This window comes from Crassostrea angulata, chromosome 2, assembly GCF_025612915.1.
Source record: "Crassostrea angulata isolate pt1a10 chromosome 2, ASM2561291v2, whole genome shotgun sequence".
NCBI classification, from domain to species: Eukaryota; Metazoa; Mollusca; class Bivalvia; order Ostreida; family Ostreidae; genus Magallana; species Magallana angulata.
Window position 1 is genome coordinate 49,772,735 of NC_069112.1, and position 15,920 is coordinate 49,788,654.

At 36.9% G+C, this 15,920-nt stretch overlaps 1 protein-coding gene across 1 annotated transcript; it reads left to right on the forward strand.

Moving 5' to 3' along the window:
* The first annotated feature begins 233 nt into the window (after positions 1–233).
* LOC128173802 (kelch-like protein 12) lies at positions 234–11,837 on the forward strand. The gene is made up of 8 exons (XM_052839465.1): positions 234–380; positions 1,215–2,151; positions 4,312–4,417; positions 9,904–10,078; positions 10,359–10,715; positions 10,995–11,160; positions 11,295–11,495; positions 11,644–11,837. Exons 1-8 carry the CDS (start codon positions 284–286, stop codon positions 11,660–11,662), a joined length of 2,058 nt encoding a protein of 685 aa, XP_052695425.1. The 5' UTR covers positions 234–283; the 3' UTR covers positions 11,663–11,837.
* The last annotated feature ends 4,083 nt before the right edge of the window (positions 11,838–15,920 follow it).

Sequence of the window (15,920 nt, forward strand, 5' to 3'; positions counted from 1 at the left end):
TCCTCGGGAAAACAAAACACTTATAATGTTAGTTACTGACTCACTACGGAAATATATTGGGTTGATCAATCTCATAGACGGCTCGGCTTCGCCTCGCCATCTATGAGATTGATCAACCCAATATATTTCCGTAGTGAGTCAGTAACTAACCTAATAAGTAATAGTAGTAGCCTTTTGTCATCGTATAGAGGATCTTGTGTACTCAGCATTTATTCTTCATCAGTTTGGGAATTCTTATCAAGCATCGAACTAGATTTTTCAATTTGAAGAGAATTCGAGAATTATGGAAAGTGCAGCCTTGAGTGGGCTGCATTTGCAGACTCCGTATGTTTATTCCTGGATTAATACGTCACCATCACGTAACAGCTCTCCACCAATGGGTAAGTCTCTTTTGTTATATTACATGTAATAACGAGATACGATAAAAAACTACAAAATGTATTCTCAGATGTGATGAATATTATTGTGATAGTTCCTGCTTGCTGCATCCCTCTATGGTTTTTATTTCATTGTGTTTTGTTTTGATACCAATATTTTGTATGTATGTTATGTTACTGGTCAGGTATTTAAAAAATAAATTCACAAATCTCTGTGAATGAACAATACTTGTGTAAACCAAAACTTTGACAGCAACAATATAATAGTCATAGGCTAATTATGACTATAAAAGTAGAAGCTTTCTTAGTTTAGATGTATCCACATTACATCTTGATGGTAGAGCCTCTCAAACAAGAAATACATAGGTCATATGGGGAGGGTAAATACCACAAGCATGTTCACTTGTTCAGCAGAGCGGCAGCCGGCTGCTCATGAGGTTAATCACAATTCTGATAGCTTTGTATACAAGTATTATTTCTTTAACTACATTAACTGCTGTTCTGTTGTTTAAAAAAAAGATGATAATTCTTTATATAAGCATTGAAAATCTCCTTTGAAGTCCCATGTACTACAGGCACATAGCATGGGGGGGGGGGGGGGAATAAACAGTGAAATTAGATACTACTCCCCCCCCCCCCCCCCCCCCCCCCCCCCCCCCCACTCCCAAACGGATTAGGATTTTAGGATTTTGGAACGTAACCCCCCCCCCCCCCCCCCCCTTTTTTTTTCTTTTTTGCTTGTCAAGATTTTTTAAATGAGCCCCCCCCCCCTCTTCAAAACGATGCTACGTGCTGTACTAATCTCCTTTTACTTGGCTTACCCTTGTCTAATTACAGAGAATAGAAACAGCAACAATTCTCCAACCTCACCGAGTGACACCACTTACAGTGGGCATAGTTCTCATGTGTCTTTAATTGAGGAGGCCAGTGCTCCCAGTAGGGCCTCTTCCTTGGAGGGCTCCCTAGCCCATGAAGTCTCTAGCCAGGGACCACGATCCACCATAGAATCTGGGGGTAGAAGCAGTGGGATGACTGGAACCATCTCCCATTATGAGGGAGTTGGTTCTTACCTACATGATATTTACAAGCAGAAGAAGATATGTGATGTCTCCTTTCAAGTGGGAGAGCTCCTCATTCCAGTGCACAAAGTTGTACTGGCATCACAGAGTACACTTTTTAAGGAAGTTTTTGAAGCGAAGGAATTTTCCTCTGATCCTGTCACCCCAAAGATAATCAGGGTGAAGAATGTTGAACCTGCTGCCTTGGAAATCTTCATTAACTTCTTATATACAGGTCACATTGAGGTTAAAAATTCGAAATTTATACCTGACATCCTGAAGTTGTCAGAGATATTTGAAGTTGAAACACTTTCAAAGCGTTGCATTGACGGATTGAAAAATATTAGCAATGCAGAACTTCTTAATTTACTACCAGTAATGAGGAGAAACAAGAACATCCCAATGTGCAAAACTATCATGCAACTGCTGTGCAAAAACTTCATGACCTGGAGAAAAACCAAAGACTTCCTATGCTTGGATGTAGAGACTGTCTGCCTGATTCTCTCCGATGACGGTCTGAATGTGGATTCTGAAATGGAGGTTTTCTTGACAGCCGTGGATCTCCTTAAGCATATTGGAGCAGACTGTATCGAAAAGATAATGGGATGCGTCAGATTCCCATTGCTTACTGGAGAGCAGCTTTTCTCCTGTTTCAAAATCTGTCCTATGCTGAGAGACTACCACCAGGTGATAATGGACATCACCTTGGCAAATTGGTAAGGCCAAAATAAAATTATTGTTTGTTTGAAATTGCCTCCCAACTCATTGAAATACCCCCTGCTGATAAAATTTTATTAGCAAACAGCAAAGAACTTTTTTTTTATACAGAGATTTTTTTTAATTATATAAGGATGGCTTAATTATATACACTCACAACAAAATGTTACCAATGTCATTTTATTTAAGTCTGTAGACTGGGGGGTTGGGATTGGTAGTGTATTCCCTGTATATTTCAGAGCTATTAAGATCACCCCTGCGAATGTGTTTGGAATGTTTTCTTTATCGTTGCAAAGTATGTAATAAATCCAGAGGTGCTCGAATGAAAGTTCACGAGACTTCACCGAGATTTTTTTCAGTTCCTGTGAAATTTTGAGCGGAAGTATAAGTGTTCGGATAATATTCTCAAAATACTTAAGGACTGGTCGTTTTTCATATCATATCCTACTTGGATTTTTATTAAAACATGAAAATCTTTTAAGATGTATGTCTTATTTCACCATATATCGGTTATTTATATTAACGAGGCCGGGTCTAATTTGTTCTGCCCTAGATTTTTGAATGAAATTTTTTACATGAATTTGTACTGATATACTTATTATTTTAAGATAGAAAAATAAGACATTTACCACACCGTTTGTTAAAGGGGTCATCTCAAAATTTGATAATTTTTAACATAGGACCCTATGGGATTTTGCTTGAAATGTATCAGTTTTGCACATTTTTTACATTTTTTAAAAACTTCTGCCCTAGGGATTTCTTTTTCTGTTCTACATATTAAAGTTATTGCTAAAAGGCATCAAATGGTCAAATAAAAAAAACCTATTACCTCCTGGTTTGTTCCAGGGGTCTTATCAAAGTTGTTATTTGTATGCCCAATTTCCCAGATTTGTCAGATTATGGCTATTTTATATTTGACAAAGGGGGAAATGGTGATCTTTATTGTATTATTAAAACATTCAGACATATTTAAGTAATAAATAAATATATAACATCACATATTAAGGGTCATTTATATAAAATACATGGTTACTGTCTTGAAATATATGAATTAAGCTATATTTAGGCAGCTTAAGAAAACGTGACAGAGGACTAGGCTTGCTGAACCCTCTTTACGATTTCGACCCGAGCCCAAATATAGCTTATACTTCGAGACATTTATGTTTATTCCACAATATAACATTATTTTTACGCATCAAACGAGATATTTTCAACAATTTTCGCTGAATATCTGCAGTTGAAACTATCACGCCATGGCGTCAACCAAGCAAAAAGATGACGTCACAATACAAATGAAACGCTGCGCAAAAGCGTGCGTACTCGTTCTGTACTCGGCCTCGTTAAACGATATTATTCAGAACAGAGTTATCGTTCATGTTCAACCACATGTAGAGTGGTTGAAAATATAATAGTTGGGTTGCTTAATAAAATCATAGCCATGTTTGATGCTTGTGGTGTGCAATACCATGTTTTTATAAAAATAATGAGTGTCTGTTTTGAATAAAAACTTAGTATATCGAGTCATTTTCAAGGAACATTCTGCATTAAATAGTATAGTCTGTTTCACTATTGATGCTGTTACTATAGGTCAGGCGCGCATCGAAAATTAACCCTCAGGGGGGATCTCTACGAGCATGTTAATTGTTGCAACAGCAGACAAAAACTTTTTTTTGGTATTGTCGGATTTATTTCTAGAACACATTTTATCACAAATTAATGAAGATAAAGTTTAAAATCAATAAACCTCTAGATTTTATATTTGACTACAAGTACGTACATTTTATGAAATAGACTATAATCAAGAGGCATGATTTTTACTGCGAAACTGAAAGGGTCAAATAAAATCACGTGATATAAAATTTAAATGACAATAACATTCGCAGGGGTGAAGATTATCAAGTGAAATAGACTATACAATCCTACAACATTGCAAGCATGAAAACTCCTGGATTTTTTTTTTAGGGATAACTGTTAATTAATTTGACTCTTGAACTTGATTGGATTAATATGTACTAGCTATCATAAGATCATGCACATCTATTATTGTGAGCTTGCAAATACCATCTGCAATTTTATGAAATAGTTGCTGTCTTCATATTAATTATTTGTTAATTGTTTTGCATGTTTTGAATTCTGTCATAATTATATATATGTTACAGGATTCAGACTTCCTTGTCTCTGGGTGGAGAAGACCCCCTGGATCTCCAAATTCCTACCCCTCGCAGCCACACCAACAGTGCTACTAGTGTAGCCAGCTATATCAGTGTGAGTTATACTATAGTTGGGTTTTCACAGGATAATTGATCTTCTCTCCCCCCTCCCGCAAACAATTTTTTTTTTGGGGGGGGGGGGGATTGTAGGAATCATCTTGTCTGTCTGTCCTTCTGTCTGTGTAAAATTCATGCCTGGTCCCAGGGATAGACATTAACTTTTAAATTCACTTGCCCTTTGGGCAAGTGAACTCAAATTTTGACATGTCCAATCTTAAACTTGGTTGCCCGAATTCAGTTAGAAGAAAAACACACTGTAAATCAATTTTATTGATATAAACAAGTAGTAATATGCCAATAATGTCATTTTGTTTCCCCCCAAAGTATTTAAAAAGAGAAGACTGCAATGCCATGACGTTTATAAAAAAAAAACTATCGCCGTTTCCATCAACACACGTGTTTGTGACATAATTAATTTAAATCGTACGACAAATGCATTCAGAATATCATGACATGCACATGGTTTGGCTCTTTATCGTGACAGCACATACCTTAATATGAAAAAGAACTGACATCGAATACATGGATATATATTTGCGTGATCTGTAAATCAATGTAACAAGAATGTCATATGGAACGACTTACCTAAAGTTAAACGCTAAGGTAACAGAAGACAGTTAGACTGAAGAGTTCCAATTTGGAAAGGATGTTGATTTTATGATAAAAATTATTTGTAACCAAAACAAAAGCATACTTCTAATCAGAAATTTTACTTGCCAGATCGGACAAGTCTACCCAGACTTTCACTCGCCCGAATAGAGATTTTACTTGCCCCGGGCAATAGGGCAACCGTTAATGTCGATCCCTGGGTCCATGATATCTTTTTTTTTATGGAGATCGCGAATCGAAATGTTGGATGTTCTTACTTCACACAAACATTGCTTATAACATGAGGGTGTGTAATGACCTTGACCCAAGGTCATTTGAGCAAGGTCAAGGTCAGAAAAGTGCAAAATTCATGTCCAGTCCATATCTTTTTTTTAATGGAGAAACTTTTGGGGTTCTTAATTCACACAAACATTGCATATAGCCTATTAAGGATGCGTCATGATCTTCACCCAGGGTCAGTTGGGCAAATTCAAGGTCATTGTTTAAATCATGCTTAATTCCTGTCTGGGCTTTATCTTGCAATGGAAAATGATTAGATGCTAAAATTTGACACAAAGATTGCTTGTGTTACCTGTATATGTCCTGACTAGTTCAATGTCACTATAAGAAAAAAGAAGCATCCCTTATTTTTTTAATAGAGAAATACTTCAGGTTTAATATTTTCTTAGTTGGAGGTATTATAATTGATTTGTGAGTTTCCTCATAGTACCTCAAGGTTGTGTTGTAGTTGAGATTCAATTAACTTGAATTAATGAATTTGTTCATTTAAACTGTTTCTTGTATTGTTTATTAGCAATGTTTTTTTTTCTTTCTGGAGACAAGTTTATACTGTATTTGTATTTGACATGTATTCATCCATGCAGGTATGTACATCACCTCTTTGTAAAACATTTGCATGCATGCTTTACCGGTGTCATATAATATTTTGAACCCCGCGATATATTGAACCCGGGTTCAAAATATCGCTGCGATATATTGAACCCCCCCATAAAATATTGAACCCAGGTTCAATATTTTATGGCCGCGATATTTTGAACCCCCCTCTATTTTTCATTGCTTTGGGAGAGGGGGTTCAAAATATTATGGCTGCGATATTTTGAACCCCCTACCTTTTTCCAATTCCCATTGGATAGGGGGTTCAAAATATCATGGCCGCGATATTTTGAACCCCCCTTTTTTTTTTCATTGCTATTGGAGAGGGGGTTCAAAATATTATGGCCGCGATATTTTGAAACCCCCTCTATTTTTCCAATTCCCATTGGAGAGGGGGTTCAAAATATTATGGCCGCGATATTTCGAACCCCCCTCTATTTTTCATTGCTATTGGAGAGGGGGTTCAAAATATTATGGCTGCGATATATTGAACCCCCTACCTTTTTCAAATTCCCATTGGATAGGGGGTTCAAAATATTATGGCCGCGATATTTTGAACCCCCCTTTTTTTTTTCATTGCTATTGGAGAGGGGGTTCAAAATATTTTGGCCGCGATATTTTGAACCCCCCTCTATTTTTCCAATTCCCATTGGAGAGGGGGTTCAAAATATTATGGCCGCGATAATTTGAACCCCCCTCTACTTTTCATTGCTATTGGGGAGGGGGTTCAAAATATTATGGCTGCGATATATTGAACCCCCTACCTTTTTCCAATTCCCATTGGATAGGGGGTTCAAAATATTATGGCCGCGATATTTTGAACCTCCCTCTATTTTTCATTGCTATTGGAGAGGGGGTTCAAAATATTATGGCTGCGATATATTGAACCCCCTACCTTTTTGCAATTCCCATTGGAAAGGGGGTTCAAAATATTATGGCCGCGATATTTTGAACCCCCCTTTTTTTTTCATTGCTATTGGAGAGAGGGTTCAAAATATTATGGCCACAATATTTTGAACCCCCCTCTATTTTTCCAATTCCCATTGGAGAGGGGGTTCAAAATATTATGGCCGCGATATTTTGAACCCCCCTCTATTTTTCATTGCTTTTGGAGAGGGGGTTCAAAATATTATGGCTGCGATATATTGAACCCCCTACCTATTTTCAATTCCCATTGGAGAGGGGTTCAAAATATTATGGCTGCGATATTTTGAACCCCCTACCTTTTTCCAATTCCCATTGGAGAGGGGGTTCAAAATATTATGGCCGCGATATTTTGAACCCCCTACCGTTTCCGATTCCCATTGGATAGGGGGTTCAAAATATTATGGCTGCGATATTTTGAACCCCCCTCTATTTTTCATTGCTTTTGGAGAGGGGTTCAAAATATTCTTGCCGCGATATTTTGAATCCCCTCTATTTTTCATTGATTTTGGAGAGGGGGTTCAAAATGTAATGGCTGCGATATACATGTATTGAACCCCCTACCTATTTCCAATTCCTATATATATCGCGGCCATAATATTTTGAACCCCCTCTCCAAAGGGAATATTTGAACCCCTTCTCCAATAGCAATGAAAAATTAAGGGGGGTTCATATAATCGCGGCCATAATATTTTGAACCCCCTCTCCAATAGCAATAAAAAATGGAGGGGGGTTCAAAATATCGCAGCCATAATTTATATTTTGAACCCCCTCTCCAAAGGAAATTGGAAACAGTAGGGGGTTCAATATATCGCAGCCATAATATTTTGAACCCCCTCTCCAAAGGAAATTGGAAACAGTAGGGGGTTCAATATATCGCAGCCATAATATTTTGAACCCCTTCTCCAATAGCAATAAAAAATGGAGAGGGGTTCAAAATATCGCAGCCATAATATTTTGAATCCCCTCTCCGATGGAAATAGGTAGGGGGGTCAATATATCGCGGCCATAATATTTTGAACGCCCTCTCCAATAGGAATTGGAAATAGGTAGGGGGTTCAATATATCGCGGCCATAATATTTTGAACCCCCTCTCCAAAGGAAATTGGAAACAGTAGGGGGTTCAATATATTGCAGCCATAATATTTTGAACCCCCTCTACAAAGGAAATTGGAAACAGTAGGGGGTTCAGTATATCGCAGCCATAATATTTTGAACCCCCTCTCCAAAGGAAATTGGAAACAGTAGGGGGTTCAATATATCGCAGCCATAATATTTTGAACCCCCTCTCCAAAGGAAATTGGAAACAGTAGGGGGTTCAATATATCGCAGCCATAATATTTTGAACCCCCTCTCCAAAGGAAATTGGAAACAGTAGGGGGTTCAGTATATCGCAGCCATAATATTTTGAACCCCCTCTCCAAAGGAAATTGGAAACAGTAGGGGGTTCAATATATATCGCAGCCATAATATTTTGAACCCCCTCTCCAAAGGAAATTGGAAACAGTAGGGGGTTCAATATATTGCAGCCATAATATTTTGAACCCCCTCTCCAATAGCAATAAAAAATGGAGGGGGGTTCAAAATATCGCAGCCATAATATTTTGAACCCCCTCTCCAATAGCAATAAAAAATGGAGGGGGGTTCAAAATATCGCAGCCATAATATTTTGAACCCCCTCCCCAAAGGGAATTGGAAATAGGTAGGGGGTTCAATATATCGCAGCCATAATATTTTGAACCCCCTCTCCAATAGCAATAAAAAATGGAGGGGGGTTCAAAATATCGCAGCCATAATATTTTGAACCCCCTCCCCAAAGGGAATTGGAAATAGGTAGGGGGTTCAATATATCGCAGCCATAATATTTTGAACCCCCTCTCCAAAGGAAATTGGAAACAGTAGGGGGTTCAATATATCGCAACCATAATATTTTGAACCCCCTCTCCAAAGGAAATTGGAAATAGGTAGGGGGTTCAATATATCGCAACCCCCTCTCCAAAGGAAATTGGAAACAGTAGGGGGTTCAATATATCGCAGCCATAATATTTTGAACCCCCTCTCCAATAGCAATAAAAAATGGAGAGGGGTTCAAAATATCGCAGCCATAATATTTTGAACCCCCTCTCCGATGGAAATTGGAAACAGTAGGGGGTTCAATATATCGCGGCCATAATATTTTGAACGCCCTCTACAATAGGAATTGGAAATAGGTAGGGGGTTCAATATATCGCAGCCATAATAATTTGAACCCCCTCTCCAAAGGAAATTGGAAACAGTAGGGGGTTCAATATATCGCAGCCATAATATTTTGAACCCCCTCTCCAAAGGAAATTGGAAACAGTAGGGGGTTCAATATATCGCAGCCATAATATTTTGAACCCCCTCTCCAAAGGAAATTGGAAACAGTAGGGGGTTCAATATATCGCAGCCATAATATTTTGAACCCCCTCTCCAAAGGAAATTGGAAATAGGTAGGGGGTTCAATATATCGCAACCCCCTCTCCAAAGGAAATTGGAAACAGTAGGGGGTTCAATATATCGCAGCCATAATATTTTGAACGCCCTCTCCAATAGGAATTGGAAATAGGTAGGGGGTTCAATATATCGCAGCCATAATAATTTGAACCCCCTCTCCAAAGGAAATTGGAAACAGTAGGGGGTTCAATATATCGCAGCCATAATATTTTGAACCCCCTCTCCAAAGGAAATTGGAAACAGTAGGGGGTTCAATATATCGCGGCCATAATATTTTGAACCCCCTCACCAAGAGCAATGAAAATTCGAGAGGGTTTCAAAATATCGCGACCATAATATTTTGAACCCGGGGTTCAATATTTTATGGGGGGGTTCAATATATCGCAGCGATATTTTGAACCCGGGTTCATAATATCGCATAATATATTGAACCCGGGTTCAATATTTCGCGGTATCAAAATATTATATGACACCTGTCCTAAAATCCACTTTATCTCTAAACTCTAATCTAATCTTATCTCCTTTTTTAACTGACTCTATTACTCTAATCTTTCTTCTCATCTTTATCTTTTCCTTCCTTTCCCCTTCCTGCTTTTCCAGAATCATTCTAGCACTGAGCAGGTTGATGAACAGGAGGACCCTGATGTTGAGGTTGAAATATGTCGCATGTCAGAGGACATGGCCCGAGATTTCAACACGCACGCCTACTTGCACAGCGCAAGCTCCTCAACCATTTCCAAATTTCCCCTCATTGAACAATACAGCAATTCCAAATGTAACCAATATTGCAGATCTGCATTTCTAATATTTGAGCAAATAGACGCTATTTATGGTCCGCCTCAATTTGGTCTAATGTTTTCAGGAAATGAATATTTTGCTTTCGTTGTTGTTGTATAAGTTACATGTTAAGATTTATATTGTAATTATCACCATATATTGAGTCAAGTGCATGTTAAATGACCTTATTCATCCACATATATATATATATACATCACAATGTGTAATAATGGTTGCAATTGATTTTAATCCAAAATATTTTCTCTTTTTTATATAAGTGGCTGGAGACTGCAGTATGTTGGGTGATTTTGGAGAGCATCAAAGAGTCCAAAGGGAGATGCTTGCTGAAGAAAAGTGGAACATTTCTCCAGATCATCATGCTAAGGAGATGCAAGGCAAACAAGGACAAGACAGGCGCATTCTCCATAGCTTGGATCTGGGAATGGGAGAGAGATTTGGCCGAAACCACAAAGAGAAGAAGAGGGACCCAAACAAGTCTACTCGGAAGAAAAAGAAAAGGGAGGTGGAAAAGAGAGATTGGGAGCAGACCAATCAGGAGGGAAAACTCTCGGACGAGAGTGACCAGCTCCGGAAAAAGGCCATGGTGTGGGGAGGCTCCCAGTGGTTCTTGATTGGTAAGTGTTTACAGAAAGGGAAATATAAAGTCACTGAAATTCCTACTTTTATTTCAATATTAAAGGTGTGTTTTATTGAATTTCATTTTGAATCTTTATTATGATGATTATAGTGAAGTATATCAATGTAACTGACCAGTCTGATCAAATGTTAATCTGTTTTAATCCATTGTCATCTTTTAATCAAAATACAATATGTATCTGATTATCATCAATCCTGATTTCAAAAATGTCAACAATCATTGTCAAATCTGCCACATTTTTCATTTACCTGTAAAGGTGGACCTGGGCATGATGGAAGCCCCTCCAAGAAAGTCAAGGCATACAGCTATGAAACCAAGCAATGGACCTCCCTCGCTCCTATGAATGTTGCTCGTATGGACCACACACTATGCCTCCTGGATGGAATGATATATGCTATTGGAGGCATTGGTAAAAGGGGCCGGTAAGTGCAGATGCCAGATGGCCTATTGTTGTTGTCTGTCTGTAGTAAATGCATGAACAAAACATGAAAGGAGTCAAATACAGGTAAATGCAATATGTACATCCTATATGTTATACTAAAGTTAAATTTTTCAGGGTTCTAACCAGGGTTGAGTGTTACAACCCAAAAACCAATTGCTGGTTCTTTGTGAAGTCCTTGCCAGAGCCAAGGACTGGAGCCTCAGCCACCACAGAGAATGGCCGCATTCACTTGTCTGGGGGGTACGGAACTCTCAATGATGGCCAAGTATCAGACTTTATGGATACCATGGAAATCTACAATGTGGATGCTAACAAGTAATGCTTACAAATGTTTTTGTTGTATTTGTTAACACTTTTATCTGTAAATTTGTCCAAAAACTTTTCTTTTGTTAATTAATAGTCAATGTTTGAATAATTTTAGTCATATCATTAAAGTAATTAATATGTTCATTTCTCCTTTTAGGTGGAACACTGGATTCTAAAGCATAGATCATGGATTTATTTAACTGAATTTTTATGTAAAGTTTTGTGAAAAAACTTTAAAGTTTGTGCTTTTTATTGTGTATGAAAATGTTGTGTTTAAATGGATAACTTGCAAGCACTGCAATTAAGGCTTATTTGTAATGAATATTTTTGTAATAAATTTTATGCATCTCATATTGCCTTAAGCTTGTGCTAGTATTAATTTTGCATGTATATGAGCCAAAATAATTTGGTTTTTAAACAAAATTAAAACTTGGAAATCATTTAGTGATGCAAATTGACAAATGCCAATTAAATACATTCATTGGAACCCAAGGGTTTCCTATCCTTTCCGACGATGATGAGAAGAACTCAAATTTGCATACAAATCATACATTTATATGTATATTTATATGTGATATGATAGAAATAATTGAAAAAAACAGGTCGTTTTTTGTGCCCCACAAAACGGGTGAAAAGGACTTTTATACCCCACGAAAATAAATTGGGGGGGGGGGGGGGGGGGGGGGGGTCGAATAAAAATCACCTTGTCCATCTGTCTGTGGTCTATATTTTTCTGATGGAGAAACATTGGAAGTTATTACTTCATACAAATATTACTTATTACCTGACGAAGCATCATGACTTTAACCCAAGATCATTTGGACAAAGTAAAGGTCACTGGCAGGAAAAGTGCAAAATTTGTTTCTGTTCAACTTTGGAATTTCACACAAAGATTGCTTATGACCTGAGAGTGTGTAATGATTTGTCCCTAAGTCATTAAAGGAGAAACATTGGGAGTTTCTATTTCATATAAAGATTCCTTATGACCGATGATGTGTCATGAACTTGACCCAGGGTCAGTTGCGCAAGTTCAAAGTCATATTAAAAAATGCTTAATTCATGTCTGTGTCATATCTTGTATTAATGGAAATGAGTAAAAGCTAAAGTTTGACATAAAGATTGCTTGGGACCTCTAAATATACCCTGCCTTCGGCGCGGCACGTCATTTAACCACAATGAACCACAATGAACCGCAACGAACCACAATGAAACCACAATGAACCACAATGATACTACAATGAACTTTATTAAGGTGATAAATGTTTTTTAAAAGGTATAGATGCGACCTATTATCAATTATTTTCAACTTTTTCCTATCCGCAATGTGAAGATTCCCATTTCTGTTATTCCAAACAGTTTTTAAAACATCACTATGCATTTTGGACACATACAATGCGCATGAATTTCTATGAACTACTTTGCTGCGCGATGAAGATATGTAATGCTTGTTGCATAATTCAAGGCAGCAACTGTTGAACTTTTTACATGTAACTTCTACTAGACAGACATATTTTTCGTTTATAGCCACTTACAAAATTTGGTCGCTCTCTGATGCTTTGCTGACATTAAAAGCATGAGAGAGAGAGAGAGATTTTCAGTCTTTACTACACAATATGCATAAAAACACACCAAAAGAGCCCGGCTTTCAGTACTTCAGTACTTTGATTAAGATTTATAAACAAAATGTTATATGCATCACTTCCATGTGTATTCGCCTATTTGGGGCAATTGTAAAGTCTCCTAAACAAAGCAGTGACATCATTAGGCTAGGAATTACCCACATGGATCAAACACTACTGTATAACATATGAATAAGATAAAATACATTATTATCTCTAGTTCTAAAATGTCAGGGTGTCTCCAAGGGGGCATAATCTATATACAATTTTACGCGCAATGACACAAAGAGCAAAAATAAATTATATGGTTTAGGGATGAGGATCTCAGATCTCAGAAGTTAACAAAATATACAGTGTATCATATCATTTCCTATTTCATAAAGGTGGGGGGGGGGGGGGGGTTAAAGACAACACCTTGGGGGTCATTAATGTACTTTATACCATTTGATGCATCATAATGACATTAGAAGATATTTTGTATTTTCCTGTTTCGTGGGGTCAGAACAGTCCCATAAGGTCATGACCTACATTGTATTTGATGCATTATAATACATTAAGAAAGAAATACTCCTTCCTTCCTATTATAACTCATATAAAAATGATAAGTGTCTACACCTACTTGCATGTAATACACAAATTTAATAAGAAATTGTTTATACAGGGTCAAGATGGGGTCAACTCAATAGTGCATGCAGTCTGACAAATGAAAAAATTAACTTTTGCTACTAAAATGACAGAAACTTTACAAATGCGATAGAATAGGTAACGATGATAAGCTTATTTAAATATCAAAAGATGATGATACAGTATGCTGTCAAAGGGAGATCACATTTAGAAAGTGAAAGTAGAACTTATATATGTATGCTGTCATCTCATTATATTCTGCTACTACATGTATTATGCTTACCTAAATTGGTCAACATCATAATGATAATCCAATTAAAAAACAATAATGAATTCCTTTAGTTGATCTTAACTAATCCTTTTCTGCATACATGTATGCATGGGTGTTGCTAAAACGCAGAACGGAAAACGGAACGGAAAGCGGAACGGAATGGAAAATACCATCACGTTTATCGCTTAAAAAGGGTATAGACTGGCCAGAAACGATTTACTTTGTATCTTTTATTTATATCTAAAGAATGATTATCAACATGTTGTTATCTTATTAATATTCATATGAATGTCTATCAATTGTAGCATTGTATTCATTCGGCTTTAGTTGAGTACGAAACGGAAAAATCAAATGTATACGAATTGTGAAACATTAACAATATTAAACGAGCAAATTAGCTATAACTTTTTATTTATTTTTCCTATATGGTATTGCTGGCATATCAGCGTAACGTACGCAGTTAGTGAAAGCGTTTTATGCGTGTTTTGAGTATTTTTATATTTCAAATATGATGTACATGTATATACTTACATTAAAATTGAATTTTCGGTGTTCTAGACGATCTTTTATCATACAGATGATACAGTATCATTGAGATGGAAGAAAAAAAAACCGTAGGACTGACGACATTAAAAATTAAAATACAGTAAACATTAAAATACCCGGTAATTTGTGAAACTAGTAATTTGTGAAACTAGTATTTTTAGCAATGCAATTTTGTTTACGTTTGCATTACTAAGCAGTTGTTTATTCCAGCAGCTATATACATATGATCCGAATAGAGAGCTCTAGACGTTGCCTGGTTTGATTTTCCGATTATATGTTGGGACTATAGTCTGTCGATCCCAAAATATTCATGCAGCACATTTGGACGATTTATAATGGAAAATGTTGACATCTTTTCTCCATTTGGAAGTCACTCAGAAGACCTTGCACAATTTTTCAACACTATCATCCGGGTCTGTTGAAATACAAAACCCCTTAGACTTCTTTGTTTTTAGCCGTGTATTTATACCAGCTGATAAGCTAGAGAGGACGTTTTAAAGAAAGAATAATGAGAATGTTTAATGCTTCTAAAAGAGAATCGCTTGAACCCTGAGGTATTAATAAATATACAGCAAAAAGTGAATTGAGGATATTTTGGGACAGAATATAGTGGTCAATGCATGTACTGTTAATTTTGAGGAAATAAATATTCTTGAATAAATAATCTAATATTGCTAATCTTTCAAAAAAAATAAAAAAGGTACATAAAGTATATCGTTTTAGCATGATTAACAAATCAATGAGGTAAATAACATTAGATAAGATTTTCCGTTTTCCCTTCCTTTCCGCTTTCCATTCCGTTTTCCGTTCCGCGTTTTAGCAACACACGTGAACCCATCCATCTATCGAAGAGCTGGGTAAAACTAGTACCCGCTAATGAGACATGCAGACCTGTGTTGTGTACGTAACTTCAGACAAAGATCATTCATTTGTAACATGCATGTATTTTTATGATCCAAATCCACTTGCACTATTTTATTAGGTAAATAACAGCTTTAAGGTGGTGCAGGACACCTGCATATTGTGATGTACATGTATACTTTCTATTAAGATAAATAATGAAGTATATTAAATATTGATTAAATATTTACCCCCCAAATAATGTTACCTAACATTGAAGCGCAATGGGTTAGTGCGTTTACATGTCTGTAAGAGCACTGGGGTCCAAGGTGTATTTTTGGTAATTTTACAATTGATATAAATGAATTTTCATGGGGAGGGGGGGGGGGGGTCTGGACCCCTCACTCCAACCCCTTCTCCAAATCTGTGCCCACGATGATGTTCATGTAGGCACAGAGAAACAAATCTAAAACTGGCAACCGCCACGGGGAGGGGGTATAATTTAATTTTTAATTTTGTTTGTAATAATTATAT

Bases quoted from the DNA above. Each gene is read 5' to 3' on its own strand.
- LOC128173802 (XM_052839465.1), top strand. From the start codon at position 284: ATGGAAAGTGCAGCCTTGAGTGGGCTGCATTTGCAGACTCCGTATGTT. The intron at 10,079-10,358 runs GTAACCAATATT...TTTTTATATAAG, and splicing joins ACAATACAGCAATTCCAAAT to TGGCTGGAGACTGCAGTATG. The intron at 10,716-10,994 runs GTAAGTGTTTAC...TTACCTGTAAAG, and splicing joins CTCCCAGTGGTTCTTGATTG to GTGGACCTGGGCATGATGGA.